Source organism: Ursus americanus, chromosome 2 (genome assembly GCF_024610735.1).
Source record: "Ursus americanus isolate L20-20 chromosome 2, mUrsAme1.1.p, whole genome shotgun sequence".
NCBI classification, from domain to species: Eukaryota; Metazoa; Chordata; class Mammalia; order Carnivora; family Ursidae; genus Ursus; species Ursus americanus.
Genome location: NC_142128.1, coordinates 92,847,814 through 92,874,170, shown reverse-complemented (window position 1 = coordinate 92,874,170; position 26,357 = coordinate 92,847,814). Strand labels below are relative to the sequence as shown.

The following is a 26,357-nucleotide window of genomic DNA, read 5'->3' as shown; positions in this document are numbered from 1 at the left end:
ACTATTCATGATACTGCAATGTTGGGTATATGACGTCATTCAGTTGTTAAAACCCATAAAATGTACAACACCAAGTGTGGATCCTAATATAAAAAATAAAATAAAATAAAACAAAAACACTCTATTGACTTCCATTCTACCATCATTGGATATAAGTCTCATCTAAATGTGTGACCCTGGTAAATGGTACTACCTTGCTGATTTTCAGTTTTTCATCTGTAAAATGGAATGATAAAATCTATATCTTAGAGGATTGTTGTGAAGATTGAATGAGCTAATGTTTTGTGAATATTCAGCATGTGGCCTGGAACAGTGAAAGGAGTTGACAAATGTCAGCGAGTATTCTTGGATGCACATGGAAGACAAGATCCATATCATGTTCTTAATTTATTTTGTGCAACATTACTTAAGCCTCATATTTGACTATGGAATGAAGGAATTAATAAAATAATGAATAAAGACTACCAAAGTCCCTGAAATATTAGCTTTCTAGCTCTCTGTAGCCCAAAGAAACTGTACAAAAGCATCTGGGCTTCATGAGAAAGATTACCAGAAAACAGTCAGAAGTTACTTCTTTTACTCATATGAAAATAAACCTGGTCTTTTTAATATCAAGAAAAGCAAAATCCTCAGATCCTTTCCAAATGCTAAAAGAAATGGGAAAATAGCAAAGGTCCCAGAGCTTCCATGTAAGAACAAGCTGTAGAATAAAGCTTCTTCAATCTGGAAAGTCTGAAGAGCCCACATCATTCTCAAAGTATAATCCTGATGTTTGAATGAAGTGGTCTCAGAAGCATGAGTATAAAAAAAATCATCTCCTTGATGCAAACAAGAAATTTTTTTTCTACTGAATTATTCAATAATTGATTGAATAATATGATTGTCATATTATTTGGTGGTTTGACACAGCATCAACAATTACTGAGTATCTGTTGTATGGCAGGCATTAGATTCAAATCTGGGAACACAAAAGAATAGAACAGACAGTTCTTATTTTGACAAACTCATATGCCAGTTGAGGAAATAAAACCCTCCCTCTACATAAAACCTTTGGTAAATGTCAGTAGACAGTGTATCCCATAAGGTTCCAGAGAACAGAAAAATCACTACAGGCTTTGGCAGCTCAAGGAGGAAAGACCTGGACAAAGACCTTGAAAGACAGAAAGGAACCAGATAAGCAAAAGACATTCTATGGAAGAAAAGTTTAGGAATGAGACCGTTCTTGGTATTCAAGAAAAATAATAAAAATTCATTAAGAACTTACAACATGCCATGCGCTAGGTTATTCTTAGTCACATTCATTGCTTCATTTGCTGTGCAAAATAATCTTAGTAAGTATGAATAATAATTACCCATGTTTTGCAGATAGGAAAATGAGAATCAGTGTTGTTAAGGAATTGCTCACGAATAAACAGGTATTAACTTGAGTTTGGTTGAACTCCAAGTTCTTGATAATAACCCTTCTCTTATCCTGTACTTCCTTAAGAGGGAAAAAAAAAACCCTATGAAAACATTTGTCTGATGGTCCAAGATTAATTTGAATTATTTTCATCATCAATACTGATCAGGGCTAATATATTAGGTTTTAGATAGTTGTTAAAATATTCAGATATATCTCAAAATATCCAGAAGTTCTTCAGAAAAAAAAAAATCTCTTCAGCCAACTCTTCAAGGTTGCCTGCATAGTACAGGTTGGCAAAACTTTTAGCTCAGCTCTGATTAGGTACAATTGTCCTGGCAAGGGGCAGCAGACCCATGAATAAGTATAAAGTAGGCAGCAAGCAGGTGCTGCAAAGAAGAGCCAGAATTAGGTCCTTTCTTGGCCTCTCTTAGCATCTTGAGCACTGACTTGTTGAAGAACAGGGATAGGAAACGTCTGATGTCTAGTGTTTACCTCACAGTCTGTACCATGTTCCCAAAAAGGTGATGCTTATTTAAAGAGCTCATCTTTGGAGAGTGTGAGTTTCTAATTCTGACTCATTGGGATGTGACATGAGGCTGCCAACTTCATACTCTTTTGGCAGTTGTCCTGGAGAGGGGCATCTGTGGCAGGAGTGAATGACACTCATCAGGGGTGCCTGGGTGGCTCAGTCATTAAGCGTCTGCCTTTGGCTCAGGGCGTGATCCCAGAGTCCTGGGATCGAGCCCCATATCAGGCTCCTCTGCTGGGATTATGCTTCTTCCTCTCCCACTGCCCCTGCTTGTGTTCCCTCTCTCGCTGGCTCTCTCTCTCTCTCTGTCAAATAAATAAATAAAATCTTAAAAAAAAAAAAAAAGAAAGACACTCATCAAATATGAAAGCAGGAAGTGGGTTCTGCATTCACTATGTGGGCCTTGCCCTTCCTCACTTGATATCAGGATGGTGTCAAGATCCTACGTGGGAGTGCACTGGGGTGTGAATCAGTGTTGGATGGTGGGGAAACAGATCTTTGATGGGGACTCTCCACTTCAGCATGCCACCTCCACTGGGATGTGAACCACTCCTTCCCCCACCTTGGGCTTCATGTCAATAGAGGAGACCTGAGAGATCATGAAAGCACAACTTCACAAGCTGTCAGGGATGTTTCAAGGAGCCTGAAAAGAAAGAGGGAATTTTCCATACTTGACTCATTACAACAGGCTGGGGAAGTAGACTCTCATCCTGGTGCATTTCATGTGTACTCAGTGGAAACAGCCTTCCCTGACAAAAGGGCCCACCTCTTATCAGGGAAGTTCATAAGCCCATTCAGAGAAAAAAAAAAAAAATGGGAAGAAAGGGCAAAAACGGGTTCTTTGGCCAGAGAGACTTTCTCTATTCAGAAAACCTCATCCCAAAAGGTATATTTCTTTTTTTTTATAATAATATTTTTTATTATATTATGTTAGTCACCATACAGTACATCCCTGGTTTTTGATGTAAAGTTCCATGATTCATTAGTTGTGTATAACACCCAGTGCACCATGCAATACGTGCCCTCCTTACTACCCATCACCAGCCTATCCCATTCCCCCACCCCCTCCCCTCTGAAGCCCTCAGTTTGTTTCTCATAGTCCATAGTCTCTCATGCTTCATTCCCCCTTCTGAAAGGTATATTTCTTAAAGATGAAAATATGTGGCTTTGAGAAACTCTTTGAGTAGTCTTTTGTGATTTAATGAACACAAAGAAAAGCCATTTTAACTGTCATACAAACTCCCTCTTCTCATGGCTTCCAGCACATTTTTGCTGTAATCTTTCTCTTAATGTTTATTCTCCTCTCTACTACACAGCCCATATGATATCCTAAATGTAGCCTCCTCCCTCTAACCACTTCCACTCTTCCTGCCAAATTTACTTAGTAATGGATATCCCTCAGCGAGGCACTTAGTGACCCTCTCCTCTCTATCTCTGAGAACAAGAACTGTGGTTTCATTGCCTGAATGCTTAGCAGTTAACAAATTCCTAAGAGGACTCTGGGTATTCAGGTAAACAACCAAATGAAGCAAAATCATCCGTGTGATATGAGCACATTTCAAAATTATCAGATTGACCTAATGCAACCAATTCTTTATATCTTCAAGTGAAAGATTTTCTTATATCAGGGTTTCCTTTTCCACATTAACTGGGGAAGTCCTCAAAGTACACTGGCAGAAGGGTCTGCCAACTGATTTCCAAGAACTTCCTTCCTCACCTCAGTGATTGAGTTAAGTCTCCACCATAATATCCTTGTAGCAGCTTAGTCTCACACCTGGAAGGGTCAGTTTATAATGTACCCACTGCATTATCATAAGTCTTACAATGCCTCAAACATAATGGCGTAGTAAATAAATGTTTGCTGAGCTAAGGTGAAACTTAGACCCTTAAACTATGCCCAGAACTTAGCCCCTTACGCTATGCCCAGACCTTAGCTGGTGGCTCCATAATCACGTAATATCTGACATGGGCTCTAGCCAATACTATATATAGCTCAAGGTTTTTTTAAATTGCCCTGTTCATCCTTGAGTACAAAGGGAGTTGCAAAATTATTATAATCAATATCTTTCTATTTGAAGTCACTCATTCGCCATCTCACTTGCTGTACAAAAAGGAAGGACCACTGCTTTGGGAGGGCAACGTAGTAGAGCAGTTAAGGCGTTGGTCTGGGAATAGGACTCCTGGGTTTTGTCTTAAGCCAGAACAAGTCCTTTCCCTTCCTCAGTTTCTAATTTCCTCGTCTGAATGTCCGCCCTCAGTTAAACTGCTAGAATAAGCAGTACTTATTCACACTGTGGCCTAAGCAATGCCTACAGGCTCTTCCATGTCAGAGAGTAGGCAAATCACAACATTCAAAAGAGAAATCCCAAGAGACTGGGTGATAAGAAGACCTTTTGAACAGAAGATCTTTTCAACACAGTAAATCCCTCTACTGTAATAAAAGCAGCAGGCCTCCTCCCCAAGTGGCTCCCTCTGATGGTTAGTGAACAATCAAAAGTATCTCTAGTTTTGTTTGTGCAGTGAAGCTCTTAGCCTCATTTGCATGAGCTGAAATAATCCTCAACCTATATTCTGGTGCAAACTGAGATTGGTGACTGGTAAAAATCATCAGTGGGATGATGATGGTGGTGACAATGACAATGAAATATTTAACCTAAAGCCTTCCTAAGGTGTGGTATAAAGATAAATAGGTAGGTAGATGGATGGATAGATAGATAGACAGATAGATAGAATCATAAGCATAGGAATAGATGTAGATAGTGGAATATTATGCAGCCATAAAATGGATGAAATCTGGGGCACCTGAGAGGGCTCAGTCGGTTAAGCATCTGCCTTCAGCTCAGGTCATGATCTCAGGGTCCTGGGATCGAGCCCCACCTCAGGCTTTCTGCTCAATGGGGAATCTGCTACTCCCTCTCACTCTCCCTGTGTTCTCTCCCTCTCTCTCTCCCTCCCTCTCATTCTCAAATAAATAAAATCTTTTTTTTTAAAAAAGGATTAATTCTTGCCATTTGAAACAACATGGATATACCTAGGGGATGTTATGCTAAGTGAGGTAAGTCAGACAGAGAAAGACAAATACCATATAATTTCACTCATATATGGAATCTAAAAACAAAAACAAAAAAAAACAAATGAATAAACAAAAGCAGAATCAGAGCAATAAATACAGAGAACAAATTAATGGATGTGGGGGGATGGAAAAAATGGGTGAAGGGGAGTGGGAGGCATAGGCTTCCAGTTACAGAATGAATAAGTCACGGGAATACAAGGCAAAGCATAGGGACTGTAGTCAATGATATTGTAACAGCATTGTATGGGCACAGGTAGTGAGCTTAGCAAATGTATAGAGAAGTTGAATCACTATGGTGTGCACCTGAAACGAATGTAACATTGTGTGTCAACTACACTCAAATTAAAAAATTTTTAAAGAAGAAAACCAAAGCCTTTCTGATAATGAATGGAAGAGAAACAAAGCACCTAATGCAAAGGAAAAGTATGCTTGCTTTACAATCTCAGTCAAGAAACTAGGTATTGAAGCAGGTTGGTGGTTTTCTGTGAAAGTTCCTAGTGAAGTTCTTACTGTACCCTACTTGGTTATCCAGTACTTCTCACACACTGTGTGATTGTTTCTTTAACTGTCTCGTTTCCCCACTGTGTTGGAAACTCTGGAAGGAAGACCATATGTTGCATACCACTGCTTCTCAGTGTCTGACAGGTAACCGTTACTCCATAGATATTGTTAAACAAGTAAGTGAATAAGTGGTTTGTAGTGAATTGAATAAGTGTCCCCCCATCGGTGTCCACCTGGAACCTCAGAGAGTGACTTCATTTGAAAATAGGATCTTTGCAGATGTAATTAGTTAAGGTAACATGAGGCCGACTAGATTAGGGTGAGCACAAAATCCAATATGACTGGTGTCCTCAAAGCAAGAAGAGAGGACACAGTGAGACACACGGGGAGACGACCAGGCAGAGATGGAGGCGGAGCTTTGGGTAATGCAACTACAAGCCAAGAAACAACAACGACTGCAACTGCCGGGAGCCACCGGAAGCCAGAAGGGCAAGGTGGGAGTCTTCTTGAGAGCCTTCAGAGGGAGCATGGCCCTGCCCACTTCTACCCTCCAGAACTGTGAAAGAACACATTTCTGTTGCTTTAAGACACCCAGTTTATGGTAGTATTTTTGTGGCTGCCCTAAAAAACGAATACATTGTTGAATAGGTATTTGAAATAGTGAGAAAATCACACTATCACATTAAAGTAAATCTTTGATTCAGAGTGTGATGGAACTAGAAAGGCCCAGGGAGATTATGTAGTTGAATCTCATTATTATTTTTTTAAAAATAGCAATAAAAGAGAGAAAGTAAGGCTCAGAGAAATAATGAGTTAGTGCCCAAATTGAGGTCCCCTTTCTTGTCTATGAATATACCACACATGCAGTACTCCGTCTTATAAAAATAACCTATAAGGTATTATGCGACTGTTAAAGCTTCATTGATCATGTTAACAACATCTGCATAAGTAGATTTAACTCTCCTCTGAAAAAGAATCTTCTTCCTCAATACCAAGTCACAAATCTTTCCCTTAATTTTTCTTCAAAAACTACTAATGTCAGAAAAAGAAACAAATTTCAAAACAGCCAGACAAAATTTTTAAAGCTTAGCGTCATGAAGTCATGGCCAAGTGTTATGGAAAGAGACAGGACTAGAATTTAGACCCAGTCTTAGTTTCTTTTATTTTTTTTTAAGATTTTATTTATTTATTTATTTGAGAGAGAGAGAGAGAGAGAGAGCACAAGCAGGGGGAGAGGCAGATGAAGAGGGAGAAGCAGACTTCACACTGTGCAAGGACTCGGATGCGGGGCTCAATCCCAGGACCCTGAGATCATGACCTGAGCCAAAGGCAAATGCTTAATCAACTGAGCCACCCAGGTGCCACACCCCACCCCCCACCCCCGCCCAGTCTTAATTTCTAGCCCTGACTTTTCTACATAAACCTAGGCAGGTCTCTCATGCCTCAAATTTCCTCGTTGCAAAACTGAACACAGATATCCGTCTAACTTCCTCCAAGGTTGTAATGAATTAGAAAGGACAAAAGTAGGGAAAAGATCTGCAAAAAATGAGGGGCTGTTATTGCAGGAGTGATACCCCTCAATTATCCCCCCCAAAAAGAGCTTTGAGTTCCCAGTTTTTGTCATACCAGATACTGGGTCAGGTCAAGAACTTTCAGGGCGTTGGAAGCTGAAAACATTAAGCACCCAACACACGAGTAATTCAAAATCTATTTTGTATTACTGCGTATAATGTGTACAATGTGTTTTACAGATTATTTTATAACCCAACAGGTTTTTATATTTGCCCGTAATGACTGTTTTGCTGCTTGCTTAGGACATTTTGTGATATTGTTGTTTCGTACAGATCTTTGTTTATGGTTTGTGTGGGTCTCCAGCCCCATGCCCTAGCTATAGCTACAGGGAAGCCCAGCTTTGAGGGTCCATCGTTTAAACTCATGGGACCCTCACTTCCCCATAGATACAGGGCAACACTTTGGGAATGATGGCTTTCTATCCACAAGCGCTTATTACATTAGTGTTGGGAGCATTAAAGTTGAGTCTATTTGTACATTTTTCTATCAGTCAGAGTATGTTCTTAAGTAGTGTTTACATGTTATCAAAGCTAGACAAATTTATACAAATTCATAACCCACCTGAGGTACATTTTAGAATGAAAGGTCTGCTGAAAGGAAAAATAATTTTTAATTATGCTAGTCAGATCCCCAGTGTTTCCAGTATTGTGAACAAGACAACATGCCTTTTCCAGATGATTTTCTACGCGATTTAGTAACCAAGTCATTACAGAATTGGATGAAATATATCAAACTTAGTGGGGGGGGAATGGAACAGGCCATGTTCTGACTATGTAATTTAGGTCTCTGAACCACTGTCAGACACTAACCCTAAGAACACCATATACTACCTTCATAAATTCTCCTCTTCACCCTTTCTTTCTTCTCTAACGCAGTCATGAGCTCTTAGAAGTCTACGTTCAAAAATGCTAGAATTATTACAAGGATTTGTTTGTTTGTTTTTAATCCTAAAACTTTCAGTAGCAAAGTCAAGCTTCATGAGGTTAAGGGTAACCTTAACTATGATATGGTTTCTGAGGTTTGAGTTATGGGGTGTTTGTCCATGTGGATAGGTGCCACAAAGTAAGCATTTAGTGTTCCTCTGCCTATGGATGCATGTTCATGACTAATAATAATCTCAGCATTTACAAAGCTCGGTACCACAACATTCCCTCCTCACAGAAGCCAAATTCAAATTTTGGAAATGATTAAATGGGCACTCTGGGAATTTCACAGAATTTACCCAGGGTCACAAGTTAGAAGGCTGGACCGAACGAGGAATCTGGTTCCTGGTCCAGCACACTGTCGTCTACACCCCAACAGCTCCTTCAGAAATTTGAGGAAATCTTTTGTAATTTCATATAAGGAAGTGTTTTAATTCCTTCGCTTGAAAAAGTGTGGATATCAAAAGTGTGGTGACGACAAAGCACAAAAGCTATAGGATGTCAGGACCACAGGTTTCACCTGTGACTGGGGACTAATCTTTCTACTCTGTATTTCTGTTGTTTCCTTTAACTCACTAAATAGAGCATGAAAACAGCATTGTACATGGTTCCTCTAACCTAGCTACCTCCAGATTAACATTCATTTTCCATGAATAAAGAATCCCTGAAGAGGGTGGAAAGCTGCAGTTTTTATAAGATTAAAGGGCACAAAAGTAATTCTTATTAAAAGAAATAGAATTGGGAGGGCAGAGTGGTCAGCCCGGGGCAGGCTGGGTCTACTCCACGCTGGTAGCTAGGGACCGAGGTCAGAGAAAAGGAAGCAGGAGATTATACTCCTGGGTCAATACCGAGAGCCGTTCTGCTCACTTCCCAAATCTCCTGTGTGCGTGTATGTATTTGTTTCTATATCCATATACATATGTGGCATTTCCAGCATGATTTCTGTCCAAATTACTCTGTCCTGTGTTGAGCGCATGGGTCGGAACACGTATCTAAATTTTTCGTTTAGAAAATATCACTACTGTGTAAATAGTGAACAATATCAGGCTCCCCGACAGTGTTCATTCTCTTACACATGGATCAGCTCTTGGCTTCCTGCGGAAAGTTTTCTAATCTTAACTCCTCAGGAGAAGAGAGTAGGCTTTCTTTTAAAAAATCGTAAATCTGAGAATGGTTAGTTTTACTGTGGTGCCCCCTAGTGCTGTAAGAGATTTGACTCACTCTCTTATTCGCCGACACATAGACCACAGGAGAGAAGCGAAAGTTGGAGAAGCAACAATTCTAGTAATTTTTCCTGTATTCTCTTTTGCGTAGACTACACTAAAGTGTGCTCCCTTCGCATGAGTCACAAGACCCTTGGTGATCTGCCCCCGCCTAGGTTTTCGGCCTCACCTTTTGCCACTTTCCCCTATGAACACTCAACTTCAACCACTCTGAACAAATTGCGGTTCTACGGAGGAAGCCTTCTGACCCTGTCCAAGGCCATCAGCTCTCTTGTCCATTTAAAGAATTTCCACTCCTCTTCTAATATCGGCTGAAGCATTACCTGTTCCCCCAGCTTCTACCATCTCTGAGGTTCTGGGGTTTTATCTGTAAATAGACTATGTCCAATGCCTGCTGAAAAATCCGAAGATTCTATGTGTTTTTATTCATACCTCCCCTGAAAAGCTGAAAATAGTTAATGACAAGCTCAGTTCAACACTTCAGATGTTTCTTTTTCATTCTCACAGAATTGCTTATGAAATGCAAACTCGGATGTATTGCAAATCACTTATTTGCCCATCTGTCATTTAAGAAAAGAATTTCTAAAAAATGTGTTAGATTACATGGGGACACATCTAAATTGAGCTAATCCGAGATGAGATTTGTTCAGGCAAAAACACCTCTTTTTCTTCCTAATTGATACAAATGAATTCCAAGTTCTAGCCTGAAACTTCACCAGGAAACTGTGAGCTCTGATTCTGGGCATCACTGGTACAGAACAGATCACTCATTTTCCAAGTACCCCTCACTTCTGTTCTTCCCAGCAGGAAAAGTGGTAAGAGTGTAAACCTTTCATTGTGAGATTTGCTGAGGAATTATCACTAACGGCCCTCACGTATATAAAGTGCTATGGTAGAGGTGGTACAAACCTTGGAAAAGGCCTGGCTTCTAAAGCCCTGAGACATGTGGATATAATTCTTTCTTTTTTCTTTTTGAAGATTTTATTTATTTATTTGAAATAGAGAGATAGCAAGAGACAGTATAAGCGGGGAGGCGTAGAGAGAGAGGGAGAAGCAGTCTCGCCACCGAGCAGGGAGCCCAACGCAGGGCTCCATCCCAGGACCCTGGGACCATGACTTAAGCCCAAGGCAGATGCTTAACCAACTGAGCCACCCAGGTGCCCCATGTGGATATACTTTATGAAAGCTTCGTGCATTATAGGTCAGCTTTTTTTTTTCTTCTTTTTTTTTAATTTATTTTTTTTATTATGATATGTTAGTCACCATGCAGTACATCATTAGTTTTTGATGTAGTGTTCCATGATTCATTGCTTGCGTATAACACCCAGTGCTCCATGCAATACGTGCCCTCCTTAATACCCATCACCGGGCTAGCCCATTCCCCCACCCTCCTCCGCTCTGAGGCCCTCAGTTTGTTTCCCAGAGTCCATAGTCTCTTGTGGTTCGTTCCCCCTTCTGTTTACCCCCCACTCTTCCCAGCTGAAACTACAGATACAACTAGGAGCCTGACACTTTAAATGACAGGTCCCAATAAATATCCAAACAATGTGTATTGGTTTTAGTGAAAGAAACACTCAGTTTTATAACTCGTATCATGGACGTTCTTCTAGGGCAACCACATCTCTCCCCTTTTGAAATAAGGCATTTAGCTAACCCAGAATAGATGTATAGATAAGTACATGATAAATAAATAAGTACAGATTACAAATATATGTGCAAAATTTATTTCCTCCAGTCCCTTCTTAAGAAGCAGGAAATTCATAAGCTTAGACACAAAAATCTATTTACTTATATTTTGTATATCTCAAATCCTCATACCCATTCTACAAAAAAAAAGAATATATATATATATATATATATATATATATATATATATATATATATAACTACATACTCACAGGATATTAAGCTGGAAGAGACCTTTCTGATCATGTGATCCAACTGCCTTGTGTTAAAATGAGTAAATCAAGGCCCAAAGAGGGAAGTTACAGGAGGAGTGGGTATGACCTATCTTTTTTTCTAGTATCTCAAAAACTAAAACTTCTGCTTTTGGGGCGCCTGGGTGGCTCAGTTGGTTGAGTGTCTGCCTTCGGCTTGGGTCATGATCCCAGGGTCCTGGGATCAAGCCCCATGTCGGGCTCCTTGCTCAGTGGGGAGTGTGCTTCTCCCTCTCCCTGCCGTTCCCCCTACTTGTATTCTCTCTCTCTCTCACTGTCTCTCACTCTCTGTCAAATACATAAATTTAAAAATCTTAAAAAAAAAAAATTCTGCTTTTCACATAAGTACATACAACTTAATAGAGTTGTGAAAAAACACAGGTTACTAAATAAATTTGATTGAAGGGAAAGTCCACTGTCATTGAAGTTTAATAGTTATATCTGTATTTTTTTTTACAGAGTTGTACATGGAGGCAGTTATTTTATAAAGCTGAAAGTTAAATCTAGGAAATAAGGAAAATCATGATTATTCTCCAAATATGTTTTCCTACAATAAAAGAGATCCAGTGTAACTGGTCAAATGATCAGCATTTCAGCTCAATTTCACCCCTCAGTCACATCACTGGAATATTAGGTTTTATAAAAGTAGAGGTTTGATTTACATCACCACCAGCCCTATCCTTTAACCAAAATTCCCATCTTATCAATGAGTTTAGGAAGGCTACCAGTCTACGTCTGTTTTTCAATAGCTACACTACACCGTTCTGTCTCTCTCTCTCTCTCTTTCACACACACACACACACACACACACACACACACACACTGCCACCACCACCGTTTGATCAAATTCCAGGGAGAACACACATGACCCATCTATGCTATCCTTCCCCCTAATAGACTACATGAGATTAAATGTAAGGACCCATTGTGCTGCCCTGGGTCCTACAACAGTACAAGAAATTATGTTAGCTACAGCAGTCTAGCTAAGAAATAAGAAAAAAGAAATTAAATGTGATGTGAAGCGAAGAATTTCAAATATCTGCACCAAAAAAAATCTGTACCCCGAGTATATGAGAGCACATTTCTTGAGCCAGCAGCTCTAACATACCTCCTATGTCTTTGGTTCCATTTCTGTGCCAGGACCAGAGAAAGCTAATTCTCTCCCAGAGATCGGCTCAGTGAATTCTAGCATCCTGGAAACCCGCACTTAGCTTTCCCTCCAGGCTCTGTCACAGAGTCTCTGGGTGACTTGCCAGAAAGGACCCCTCTCCTTCTCAGCATCTCTTAGGTATTCACAGTCTGGGCGGTCCCACCACCAGCTGGCTATATATCTGTTTCACCTTTTCCTCTGTCCTGCTCAGAGCCCCAGTGCAATTGTTGAGCCTTGACTGGGGCCATCTGTTCTGTCTTTCTATCACCCCACAGTGTAAGGAAATATGTAACACTGTGGTTGTCTGAAAAAGCACTCTCAGGGCTCCCAGACCTGGTGAATGCACTCAGCTGTTCTATTTTTGGTCATTCTCTTTGTTTTCTTCTCAGAAAAGCCTAATTCCGGTCTATGTCTTAGGCATCCTGCCATGGACACGTTACTCCTCCCCCATCCCTCCCCCCTAATCGCCTACTCTAATTTTATCCAAGGGGCTCTGCACAGAGAAGGAAATGTGTGACAAGACCAAGAGAGGACTGGCACATTGGTGTGCTTACTAGTCCGCAGACTCGACATGACACCAGCTACACTCCTGGAATTTAGGAACATGAGCCCTCTCTGCGGTACACTGATCACAACCACACTCCCACCAGCCTCTGTGCACCAAAAACCCCTACTTCCTGTAGACAAAGACAAGCCCAGGCATTGGTTAGGACTCTGCTTATCTTATCCTGGTCTAATTTGAGGTACCCAGTCTTTGACATGGCCATGAGAAATTTAAGTTCCCCTTATTTCACCTTTACCAGGGAGAGACTTTTCTAACCTAAAGTGACCTGCCAAGAAAACAAGAATTATCAGACTAGCCCCACCAAGGGAACATGGGAAGATGATACATTTATTTTCTTTTCAGTGGAATCTCTTGCAGCCAAGAACATCCTTAAAGACAAAATAATGTTTGTAGATATAAACAAGTAAATAAGAAAAAATAATGTAGAAGGAACCAGAACAAAGAGAAGGAAAAAGGGAAAGAATATCTTGATTAAGTGGGAGAAATGCTTAGAAAGATGATCACCCACTACAGGATGTACTGGACAAAGTGGAAAAAGACAGAGTGATATCTGTAAGTTGCGATTGGTGCAGAAAGACTGAAAAATAATCTTTGATTAAGTTATTGGGGTAAATATTTGGCCTTGTGTGAATATGCACGTGAACACACACTTCTCTGCCCTTAAAATCCATAGGTTAGCTATTTAAAGGACTTGATAGTGGTACCTTCAGCATTCCTCAAAAAGCAAATCGCCCATGGGGTTTATGAATACAGTGGGAGAGTGGAACCGGTCCCTTCCTTATTTCCCTTTTATATAAATTCCCTGATCAGATGCTTACTAGCAGAATGAGTAAAGCAAGGGTATCAGTGACTCCAAGCTTCGAAGTGAGAGCTCATAAAGGAATACCAGGATTTTTGCATTGCAAAAGGAAGAAGAAGAAGAAAGAAGAAGAAGAAAGAAGAAGAAGAAGAAGAAGAAGAAGAAGAAGAAGAAGAAGAAGAAGAAGAAGAAGAATCCAGAAGCAGTGCCCTTGCCCTACATACCTCTGCTGTGCCCCACCACTGCCACTACTGAAAAGAAGGAAGGAAAGGAGAGACAGGAGGGTGTTTGACCACACTTTACGATCACTGAGGGGCAGATGAGGGCAATGAACAGTTTTGGCACCAGATTATTTCCAAGTGACTGGAGCTGCTGGAGCTGCCATCAGCATGAGCTGGAGGAAACAAAGTGCCCAGTGGAGCATCCATCTTACCTGGGAAGCATAGAAGTGCAGGCAGATGTAGGTGAAACACAGGAGCAGACCCAGCCCCTGAATTACGGCTGCCACCAGCAATAGCTTGTTCTTCTGGAATCTTCGCCCTGGTGTGTTTCCCACATTGTCGTCCAGGGGTTGGACCCCTTCCATCTTCACAGTATGGATGCAAGGAAGATGAAAACTGTGGCAAAGGGGAGCCTGAGGGAGACTGACCTCTTCTCCACAAAGAAGGAGATGAAGGGAAAACAAAGTTTATCAATCAGAAAATACACAGAGGTCCCGGGACCAGAGATAAGAGGCAATTGAAAGAGCAGAACGCACTCTCTCAGTTTTAACACTGCAGCTTCTGCAGGCAGGCGGGGGAACTTCTTTGTGACTAATCTGAATTTCCCCTTTACTTTCTTTCTTTTTTTTTCTCTGGGCTAACAGGGAGTTGTTTTTGTGGCATTCCAGTTCTGATTTGAGTGACTGTGAAATGACAGTCATAAAAGTGTGCTAATTTCTTAATTTCTCATTGCACCAGTAACCAAATTGTGGGTCACTTGATAGAGATAAAAATCATCATCCGTTGATGTAGGAGTTCCTCCATCCCTTCCCTGAGGTGTCTTAAATCATAGAAGAGATTTGAGGAAATGTTGGACTTAATTTCTCATCTGCACTTTATTGGGTAACTAAGCATTGAATCATTGTACAAATATATATATATATATATGCACACAGACCGTTCTTGAAAGAGAGAAAAGAAGAAAAGAAGATGGTGGTCATGTAGCAGTAAAGGAGTAAGATCCTCTGGGGTTAGTACATTACATTATAATAAATACTGAGCCTCCACTATTGTCAGACTGTGCTAGACGCCTTACAATCTTTTTCTCATTTGATCTCTTGAGGCAGATTTAGTAAACATTTACGTGATTAATTTAAAGCATAACAGAAAAGAAGCAGAAGAGTATCCTGACTTTTTTCCCCTTCCTTCCACTTTTCCTTTTCCTCTTACATAATTTTTGCATGAATGAAGAAATGAACAGATTGTAATAGACTGTTCCTTCCTTTGAGGTCAGGGGTGGGACTCAGAACTTGGCAAGTGAGAGTATTCTATCAATAGACAGGCACTACTTACCCTTGGCACTGCAATAAATGATATAATGAAATAAATGATGAAATGATTTATAATGTCAAGTCCAGATTGACAAATATCTACTGGATACGTAGTAAACCCAATGCTGTACTGGAGGACATGGGGGTGCTGGTGAGGGGGGACGTTTGAGGTAGAATTCTGTTTCTTCTGTGGGCAAGTAGGTCTCCCTAAGCTCCCCGTGAGCCGTTCAACAGATATTTAAAGAAAGAAGGGAGGAAAGACTATTTTGATATCAACAATATGAAATGCTATATCAACTTAATTTTATAGACAATGAATATGAGGCATATTCCAAAAAGAAACAGTTTGTGGAAAATGGAAAGTACTTTTATTATTACAGCATAAATCGAAGAAAGTATGAATTAATATCCTCATTATAAATCATTATGCCTTGCTCTTGGAGGACACTTTGGTCTTCAGAAATTCAAGTTGTCTGGAAGATAAGGTAACACTTTATCATAGACTCCAAGCCAAAATTTAAAAGCCAAGTTCCATTGAAACTTATCTCTAGCTAGTTATGCCTATGAACAAAGTATGTGTAACATGCAGGGTGTGGAGGGGGAAAAAATGAAAGAAAAATCAGTGCGTAGAGAGCCCAATTCTTGTGTAATAGTTGGTAATCATAAATAGATGTTAAAATTGGTAACGACTTACTCATTTATTTTCAAAACCCGACTAAAAGAGTCAAAGCCTAAAATACTATCAGAAACTCTAAAGACTAGCTGGAAAAGATCTATGAAAACTATTAATGCTGAAATCATAGAAAATATTTTTAAAAGACTGCCAAAAGAGTGGAAAAAAATAAACATTTAGCGTATGTACTTAGGCCCGGAGCCGCATCTCTTCTCATTATTAACATCGTGGTTTCTACGAAGAAAAGCTACAATTACTACGTTTTAAGCTTCCATGTTTGTGTCGTCCCAAGAGAGCGCAGGGCCGACCGCTGCAATGTGTGGGCCTGCAGCGCACCTGTCACCTCCCGTCCGGGTCTCCAACACCGTATTTTGCCTCCGTGTGATGTTTTGGTTGAAGTTCAAGTGGTGGCAGACATTGAAACATTTCTTTTTTTATTGAACACATCCTCACAGCTTCTTCACGTTCTTTGTGGGAAGCAGAGGAATAGACCCAGAACAAAATAAATATAAATTGGCCTGGAAGTTCCAGGCAAGCCCTTTTGACAGACGACATCAGCACTTCAAAGTTGGGCTGGCCTGGCATTTGGGACAAGTGAGACCGCTGTCTGAGACATCACCCATGGTTCGATCTCAGGCAGACGAGCAGAGTCCTCCAGCTTCAAAGGAGATGTTTTCAACCAGGTCGAGTATGTTACCCGAACCTCTGTGCCGTGTTGTAAAGCTTCGCACAGAGATCACACACACACACACACACACACCAGAGCAAGCCAGCCTTGGAAGGAAGCTTCAGACTTCATTCCAAGCGATTATCTTCCCATAGGTCTTTGACCTCTCAGTGAATGGCCATTTCAAGATTACAGAAAACTATGGAAAATAAAAGGCTTTGACAACTGACAGAATACCTCATGCTTAGAAAGCAGCAAAAACTTAAAAAAAAATTTTTTATTTTTTTTTTTTTTTGGCATGTGTGTAGTATTTGTTTTGTGCTGTTCTATTTTGGTTTTTTGGTTTGGTTTGGGGGGAGTTGTCATGGTAAAATCTGGCTTTTCATTGGTTTCTAAGTCATTTGTCCGTTCAACCAGCACAAGCCAGGTGCCGGCATACTGGTGTTAGGGGAGCGACATGAACAAAACACGTTCTCAGTCCTCAAGGACGTCCTAGGCAGGAAGTCAGGACAGTCACAGGTGGGAAATGAAGAGCAGTAGTAGCCAGACAGAGAATGAAGGAAACACACGCAACCTGGTGAAGCTTCTCGTGCATTGCTGGTTTGGGAACTGCGACTGGAGAGGAGGACTGTGAGCGAGAGTGGCTGGGGAAGAGGCTGAGAAGCTGTCACAAATGGACTTTTGTTCCAGGTCAAGAACTTTGAACTTTATCCTGAAGGTTCTGGGGAAACAAGGAAAGATTTGAAGCGGAATGTGAGATGGTCACATTTTAGAAAAGTATCTCCTTGAGTGAAGTAGAAATGGCAGGGAGGGGTCACGGGGACCAGCTGAGGGACTTTTCCAGGGTGCCCTGTGCCAGCTGAGGAGAAGAGGGTGGTCTGGAGCAACCCCCACCCTGAGCTGTCCCTGTCTTCCATCCTTGAGCCAGAGGCTTTGCCCTACAGGAAGGGCTATCTTTCCGCAAAGGTGTGCGTGGCTTCCCAAGCCCCAAGTGAACAAAGAGCCGAGTCCACCCAGATAAAAGCCCCCTATTTAAATTCATAAATTCAGAGCCAGCATCTTGTTCTAATTCACATAAAGACAGCACTATGAGTTGGGGTGGTCCTGAGGGCTTGCAATTATTTAAGTGAGAATAATAAAATCCTAAACTGAATCAGAGAGAAGATATTTACAGTGGCTATTAACTCACCAAATGTTTTGAGGTCCTATTCTATGCCAACCTCTAAGGACAGGTGACAAATTAAGATAGTCAGTGATGGAAACAAATGCATGTCAAATGTCAAAAGCCTTATTTGCCATCTGTCTTCCCAACCTGCTCTAGAGCCTAATGTCCTCATTCTGGTTAATGTTTCAGCACTCTAGAATCTCAAAACCCCAGAGTCAGCTTTGACTCTTCCTTGGTCCCGATCAGTCAAGCTTTGTAGCACTATCCCTGCGACGCGGCTCATACTTTCCTCCACTTTGGCTTTCTTACTGCCTCTGATCCAAGTCCTTATTACACCTCACTTCAACTCCCGAATGAAACTGCCAGCTGTTCTTCCAATTTCCAATCTCTTTGATCTCTAATCCATGCTGCTTTGGCAGGCTCTTTAAACCCAGTGATGACCAAATCCTGGCAAGGGTCTCCATCTCAAAAAAGATGCAGCTGAAACTCATTAGCTTGATATTCGTGTCACTCTGTAATGGGACCTCAGGTTTCATATTTCCGCTCCAAACTTATCTCCCTCTGTTTCTTGATGATTTCTGATAGTCGTCGTGCCTCAAATATCCTTACCCTCCATCTCTAGCAATCAAAGCCTACACACTACATACACATTTTCCATGAAGGGCTGGCTGTCTTGTGAGGCATTGAGCTTGCAGTGTTGCCAAAAAAACTAAACAAAAACCCAGAAAGAATCCTGTTCCAGGAATCCATCGAGTGGGAAGGGTTATATGAACAGTAGTTCCCAAAGCCTAGTTGATCATCAGAATCATGAGGATAGCTTTTGAGAGATTCAGATTCCTGATTCCTTCACTCTAGAAATTCTGATTTGAGAAGTTTGGGGTAGTGACTTATGAATCTGTATTTCTAAAACTTTTGATAAGAGCCAGATTTGTGAATCTCCCCAGATGACCGCTTAAGTGGTCATCATCTCTTTCACTATTACATTTCTATGATAAGGAGTCTCCCCTGGGCCTCTCAGAAGAATGCAGTTGTTCCCACCCCTGTGTCGAGAGCATTTATCATGATCTCTCTTGTGTCATAACAATTTAAATCTATTTCAGGCTCCTCCATGATGTCGCATGATCCTAAGGTTAAGAGTCTTGTATAGCACTCACTCTCAGGGCCGAAATCGTCTTTCCATAAATATTTACCAAATTAAATTAAATTTGCTTGCAATAGATCTGAAGTGTGCTATTTTCAGGACCAGAAAGAATGAAAGTCTAAACAAAACTGAAAATGGCACTATTAAATACAGAAGTTTCCTGATAGCTGGACTTTGGTCTTAGATGTGAAAGATTAGCAAACCTGAAATGTGTACTTTTCATTGAAACCGGATGTACACCATTATTTCAAATGCAAATGTGAACCCTTCTAGTGATATTTCGTTGGGGTTTCAGACTCATTAGCCCCTCATCTTGTCAACCCCTTTTCTTCTGATGCTGATTTCCCCTTCATTCTTCATATTTGCTACTTTTCTTTATCTTGAGTTAATCATTGGCAGTTATTTTAGAGCGTGATGATAGATTCTAAAACTTAGTGGCACAAAACAGCCACAGAAATTTTTCTCTCTGTGGAAATATGCCCAGGAAGTATTACACCATTATGAGAAGAAACTATCTAGACACAGCATTACTTTTTAAGTTGTGTACAACATGTGGCACCACCAAGAATATATAAAAATTTGTAAGGAGATCTTTTAAGACATAACAATATAGGCAGTTTTCTTTTTTAAAGAATCAACTTTATTGAAACATAATTATAGACAAAAAAATCCTTTATCCCGTTAAAGTGAAAAATTAGATGAGTTTTGGCTGTAGATACGAGTGAAACCACCATCACATACAGAGCCCTTATTCACACCCAAAAGATAATTTTTCTTTCAAAAATAATCATTCTAAAAGCAAATCCAAACAGAGTACATAAGAACCTCCCTCCTCTTTCCAAACTGCATTTAATTGGGTATAAATTGGAATTCATGTAAACTAGTGATTCCCTGCAGGAGGAGATTTGGCTCCCCCAGGAGTCAGTCCTTTGGCCATGTCTGGAGACATTTTTGGTTGTCTGGATTTGGGGTGGGTGTTACAGATATCTGCTGGGTAGAGCACAGGGATGGGGCTAAACATCCCACAAGGCACAGAGCAGCCCCCACTACAACAAAGGATTAATGGTTTAAAATGTCAATAGTGCTAAGATTGACGAACCCTGGTATAAGATCCATTTCCATAATTGACCATGAATGAAGCAATACAGTACTCACTCTCTGAGCATTGCATGTGCTTATTGTCCTGCCTAACATGCCTCTCCACTGCCCAGAAACAAATCTATAAGGAGGGTACTATTTTTCTACCCATTTTATAATTGAGAAACTGAGGCTTAGTGAGATGAACTAACTTGGACAAGGTCACATAGTAACCTTGTGATATGGGATATGAATCCAGGTCCTTTTTCTCTGAGGTCTGTTCTTAAACTCCGTGTGATACTATTAATTTTTTTTTGAAGGTTTATTTATTTATTTGAGAGTGAGAGAGAGCAGAGGGGAGAGTTAGAGGGAGAGGAAGAGAGAAACTCAAGCAGACTCCGCACTGAGAACAGAGCTGACGTGGGGCTCGATCTCACAACCTGAACCAAAACCAAGAGTCAGACGTTTAACCAACTGTGCTACCCAAGTGCCCTGAAACTATTAATTTTTTAAATGAAAATACAAGCTCTGTGTCTGGCCCAGGCACTTAGTAAGCAACCAGTATATCTAAGCAGATGTTAACATGGCCAAATTCACAAGCCACTAATTCAGTAACAAAATAACTTATCGGCTGGATCTGATTTTTTCCCAAATTGTTGATGAATAGAATACACGCTCATGTTTCTTACATGCCTTCTGTGTGCTAGGGACAACTCCGAGTTTCATTCAATCCTTCTGGGAACAACCGTGCATGGTTATTATTAACCACATCTTTGAGATGAGGAACCAGAGTCTCAGAGTAACTTAACCACAGCAGTGTTGGGATTTAAACCAAGATCATCTGGGTTTGTCTGTTTGCTTAACGGTTCCAAACCCTTAATAGCTGACGGTATAGACTAAAAGCCCGTGTCCCGCCACAGTTCGCTGTTGAAGTCCTAACCCCCATATGATGGTATTTGGAGACGGAGGATAATTAGTTCATGAAGGTGGAGCCCTTGTGTGATAGGATAAAGGCCTTTATAAGAAGTGTCACTAGAGAGCATACTCTCTCTCTCTCTCTCTCTGCCAATGAGGGGTACAGTGAGAAGACAGCCACAAGACAGGAAGAGAGCTCTCACCAGAACCTGACCATGTTGATTCCTTGATCATGGCCTTTTGGCCTCCAAACCGTGAAAAAAATAAACTGCCGTTGTTTAAGCACCCAGTCTACGGTATTTTATTAAGGCAGCCTGAACAGACTGCGAAAACTGAAAATTATAAAAACCATACCACAGGAGCATTGTTTTTCGAACTCTCTCTTGTTCCTAGCTCCAGATACATGCACTCTGTGATAACAAGGGTTTTATCCTGTCTTCTTCAATGTACTTCTAGGGAACTCTTTTCTGAATGTACTTCTAGTTTGGAGCTAGAGTAAAAGAATCTATAAAATACACTGAGCAATGTTTCTAGACAGAGGAGGCCTTCAGTAGATGTTGTAGTGTGATTTTTGTTTTTTGAATCTGTAAGGGCATTTTAGTGTTTTTTCTTCCACTGCCGCATATGTTCATTCACCTCCTCTTAAAGCTTAGGTCTGATCAGCAATCTCTCTCTTTCTCTCTTTTTGAAGGTAGTTTTCCCTTATCTCCCTACTCTCAATACCACTGTATGGTTTATTCACTCATTTCCACCTCCCTAAGCTGTACTAATAAGTCCTAGGGATATGTCCTTTCTGCAAAAATCACACACACACACACACACACACACATACACACACACACACACACACACACAAACACACACACACACACACACACACACAAACCCCTGCAACTTTATGCAAATCAGTTCAGGGAATTCCTCCAGGCCTCTCCTTCCTACTTTTTGCTGTGTTCCTTGGTACTTTCTAGGCTCATTCTGGGAAAGCTGGATTAGTCTCTTTTTTTTAGCACCAATTACAGTCTACCCTGTGTTAGAGTTCTGCACAGATGTGCCTGTCACCCACTGGAGAAGAGGGTACATGCCTTAGCCATTGTCATATGCTCCTCCTCCCCCCAGAACTAGTCCATGGCTGTGCTCAGTACAGGGACTGAATTCACTTGGATTGAGGGCTATAGTTTTATTCTAGTTCTTTGGAGCTTCTACTGTTCTATCCTTATACCCTTCTAGTTCCATGATTCCCTGCCATTCTTTGATTCCACTTTGCTTATTCTTGACATTCTGCGCAAAGTCAAAAGACCTGTATGCAAATAAAAGCTTTACTACTTCCTATTGGATAAATTATTTAACATCACAGCCTTCATTTAGTTATTTTTGATCAATCAGGAGGTGATAGATAGATGATGGATAGATAGATAGATGATAGATAAATAACCTTGTAATTAGGATACTGCAGCTGTCATTTAAAAAAGGAGAAAACACTACAGTATGAAGAAATTTACAAATGACTAAAATAAAGTTGTATCAGAATTAAGAGACAACTTGAAATGGGGTTGCTTTTTTTTTTCTTATAGAAACGTTATAACAAAGTGATAAAAAAAAAGGACAAATAGAATACAGTGCTAAAAAGAGAGAAACTGATACACAGTAGCATTCAGTAATTGTTAGTTGTCATTCATAGTATCATTATTGTAACTTGAAATTGAGCATAGTAAGAGTATTTACATCATGGTAATTGGTAAACACTACAAATTGGGACTTTTTCAGAGAGAACTGCTTTGCCAGCGTGCCACTGGACTAGTGCCACATATTGAAATGATAATATTTTGGATCTATTAGGTTAAATACATTATTATAATTAATTTCACTTGTTTCTATTTGCTTTTTTTATGTGGCCACTAAAAATTTTTAGATTACATTGTGATATTTCCAGTGGATACTGTTGGGCTAGATAGATCCTAACCCACGTGGTAGCCTGACCCTGTCACATTCCGCAATGTGGTCCCAAGTATTTCTAGGCATTCCAGGGAGAGATCAGATGCTCCACAAATCAGTCTAGATTAATGCTTTCCTTCTTTGTCAGCAGTTCTCTCCTTGAACCATTGTTCCTCCTGAGTCTTCAGGCCCCTTGCATGTTTTAATCACCTTGACATTCCAGACTGATCTCTCTGGATCCCTGTTCCTATTGGCTGTGGGTGAGGTCCCCTCCATAGTTACTACAAATGTCTACTGGCAGCACCCAAGAACCCAATATATTTATCTCAAGGGCCCCTACATGCTTCATCTCAGTTTCCAGGTGACAAGGGAAGGTCCAACTCAATGCCCTTTGATGAAAACATTCTAAAGCTCCTTATACACAGTAGCTCCCTCTTCCTTGACACTCTCACTCTCTCTCGTTCTAGTTACTACAGATCTCATCTTCTGTTCCTGGCCCAGACATAGGGAACAAAATTCCCCTAACATACAAAAAAACTACCTTTGATGTGTCCTAGCTGCCCCCACCTCTAACCTGCACGTTATATTAAATAAAGCTCCTTCATAATATGTGTAAAATGTGGGATTTGGTTATTGCAAGGTTAGTAAAAAATATTTTTCATTGGTGTTTTAGTTACTACTTAAGAAAAAAACCCGGAGAACGTTCTTATGTTTTATTTCTCTACTTGTGTGGGAGATGAATTAATACTAGCAACTTATATAAGCAGTAGGACACAGTAATCCAGGCAAGATGTGAAGCCCCTTGACTACCAGGGTTGTTGCAGTAGGGATTTGGACAAATGATCAGATTTGGGATGTATTTTGCAGGTCGAGCAATAAGACTTACTGGATTAAATATGACAAGTGAAGGAACTCAAGGAATCAAAGACGATTTCTGGATGACTTGAATGAATCGCTATGTATTGGTGCCATTGACTGAGTTAAGAGGAAGACAGCAGACAAGCAGATTGGAGAGGCAGTTTGCAAATCAGGGGATCTGCTTTGGACAGCTCCTCATTTAAGCACCACAGAGATGCTTAAGATGATTCCAAGAGACATTTTATTCTTCCCATTCTACAGATGAGGAAACTAAAGCACAGAGAGGTTATGTAACAAGGTTAAGGTCATTTGGCTGACTCCCCCATGTGATATCCTCCTTCACACAGCAGTGTAGAGGTTAAGATGGCTGAGTCCTAACCCCAGAACCACCATTGGCTAGTTGTGTGACTCTTTGGCAAGACCTTTAAATTCTCTAAGCCTTGACTCTGTCCTCTTGAAAATGGAAAGTTTCCTGCTCAGGGTTTGAGTGAGAGTCAAGTGCAGCAAGATAGGCAATTTGCATGACGTAACGTATAGTAAATGTGTGGTAGGTGTTAGCTAATGTTATAGTTGGTCATCTCCAAAGCTAGGACTATTGTAGCATTATGACCCTGGATTACTCCTACTAAAAGAACCCATCTGGGAGGTATATGTTCTCCCTCCAGTCGGCCTTCAGCTTGACCCTAGTTTTGTTTCTCATTGTCAAGACTGCATTCCAGAATGAGAACCCAATTGCCTATGCTGGATACTCTCTGACTTCTAAAAATTAGGGCAGGGGAGAAGCCAGTGAGACATGAAATAAAGCCTGATTGAGTAAAGAAGACATCAGAGGCAGAAGACAAGATACAAAAACTCCACTGAAAGGGTCTGAAATGACCAAAGAGAAAAAGTCCCAGCCTTAATCAGGGAAAGTTAGTTGTCTCAGTGAAAAAAAAAAAAAATAATAACCACACACGATATAATCAGGCAGTAAAGATCTTGATCCCGGAAAGCCAAAGGTGAAGAGTAATCAAGAGCATTTCCCCCACACTGACCTCATAGGAAGAACTGATCCAAAATTAGCAAAATTGAGAGGTTTAGCTTAAATACCTGGAAAATTCCTTCCCTGAGCCTCCCCCCCAGGTGCAGCAGCCTCTTCCACCATCCCATCGTACACCCTAATATCAGAATGCCCCTTCTCCCTCGTGGCACTCCATCTGGTAAGAAAATACAGCAGTGGAAAATCAATGCCAACTGACGTGGGGGTACCCTTCCAAACAGTCACCACAGGGATGTGGTCTCTGGTTCCCGCAGTCTGGGGAGACAGTCTAGTATAAGGATTAAGAGCAGGTGCTTTGGAGACTGGCTGCCTGAGTCTGAATTTCAGCTTGCCTCAACCTTTTCAGTAATAATGGAAGAATTGTTGGAGTAATTGGACAGCTTAACCTTATTAAACTTTGGTTTCCTCATTAATAAATGTGGGAAAGAATATAATAATTGTATAGGAAAGGTGGGGAAGAGTACAATAACTTAACAGGGTGGCTCTAAGATGTCAGTAAGATAGAGTCCCTAAAGCACCTGGCACATAGCCTTCGGTGAGCGTTTACACTTATTCTGTCCGTATCTGGAGGTTCATTCTGATTAGAGCAGGATTTCTCAGGAAATGAGTCTTTTCAGAAACAAACAAACAAACAAAACCTGCCAGGAATTTCTTTTTAGTCCATTTCTTTGCTTGCCCCCATTCTAGAGAAAAACATTTATTGGGCACCCAATAAGTTCCAAAAATAAATTGCTAAAAAAAAATAGTGGGGAAACTATTGCATAAAGTCCCAAGAATAAAAAAAATCGAGACAGAAAGACTAGACCAAGGTAGATTTCAGAAGTTCGCTGGAAGGGATGAATCAGTGAGGAGGGCTGAGAAAGGCCAACTTTCATCTGCTTACGGAGGTGAGGGGCATTTCTAATGTCGTCCCAATGCTGAGTTTTGATTTCCTCCTGTACGTTGTTGTGATCCCCCTTCTTCCTTTTCCCAAACATATAAACTCCCAGATGACCAGAAAATCTGTGTTGGCTGGAAACAAACAGGAAAGGGGAGGAGGGAAACTCTACTGTATGTCTGTGTCTTATCTCAGTAAGAGCTCCAGGCGAAAGAATAGGCTGTGCTAGAACACAGAGCACTGGTCAGGTAATCCTGGGGACCCCCAGACAGTGAAGAAGATACAAATAAGGGGGTTGCCTGGGGAGATGCCTGTCAGCTCTGCAGCCACTCTGGAGGGATATGCCCCAGCCCAAAGCCCCCAGGTGATTTCCCCTTCAGAAAAGGCAGCCTGTGATTATGGCTAGCACGCAGGACAGGAGGGCAGAAAGCCGGAGGTAGCACTAGGGTGATTAATTGCCAAATTGGGATGCTTTGTGAGTGAAAGGGAAGACTATTCAAAACTACTCGAAATAATGTTGGGTCAACAACACACCCCAGGACTGTCCAGGCAAGCCAACACATGACCACCCCCCCATCTGTGTCCGTTGTCCTAGTCTAGGTACAAACACAAAACTAGAAAAGTAGAAGATGTATGCTGAGGAACAAAGAAAAAAGGGTGGATAAGTGATGGGGGAGGAAGGAAACATCTTTAAAAACACTATGATATGCCAGGCCTATGTGGAGCATGTCATGTTCATGATCTCATTTATTCCCGGCAGAGTGGGGATTTTAGGGAAGTGATGTAGCTGGTATGTGAACTCGGG

At 40.9% G+C, this 26,357-nt stretch overlaps 1 protein-coding gene across 2 annotated transcripts in view; it reads right to left on the bottom strand.

Annotated features, from left to right (window-relative positions):
• TNFSF4 (TNF superfamily member 4) overlaps positions 1 to 14,328 on the bottom strand; it is a 28,736-nt gene extending 14,408 nt beyond the window's left edge. The window contains exon 1 of one of the 2 annotated variants that reach the window (XR_006782216.2): positions 12,269 to 12,586. Coding sequence is in view for 1 of the 2 variants with exons in the window: in XM_045811410.2 (XP_045667366.1) it covers positions 14,108 to 14,260 (153 nt within the window). In the remaining variant the exon portion in view is untranslated. Of the gene's footprint in view, positions 1 to 12,268; positions 12,587 to 14,107 lie in introns of those variants that run through there. The other variant, XM_045811410.2, reaches the window with a different exon arrangement.
• Positions 14,329 to 26,357: the final 12,029 nt, after the last annotated feature.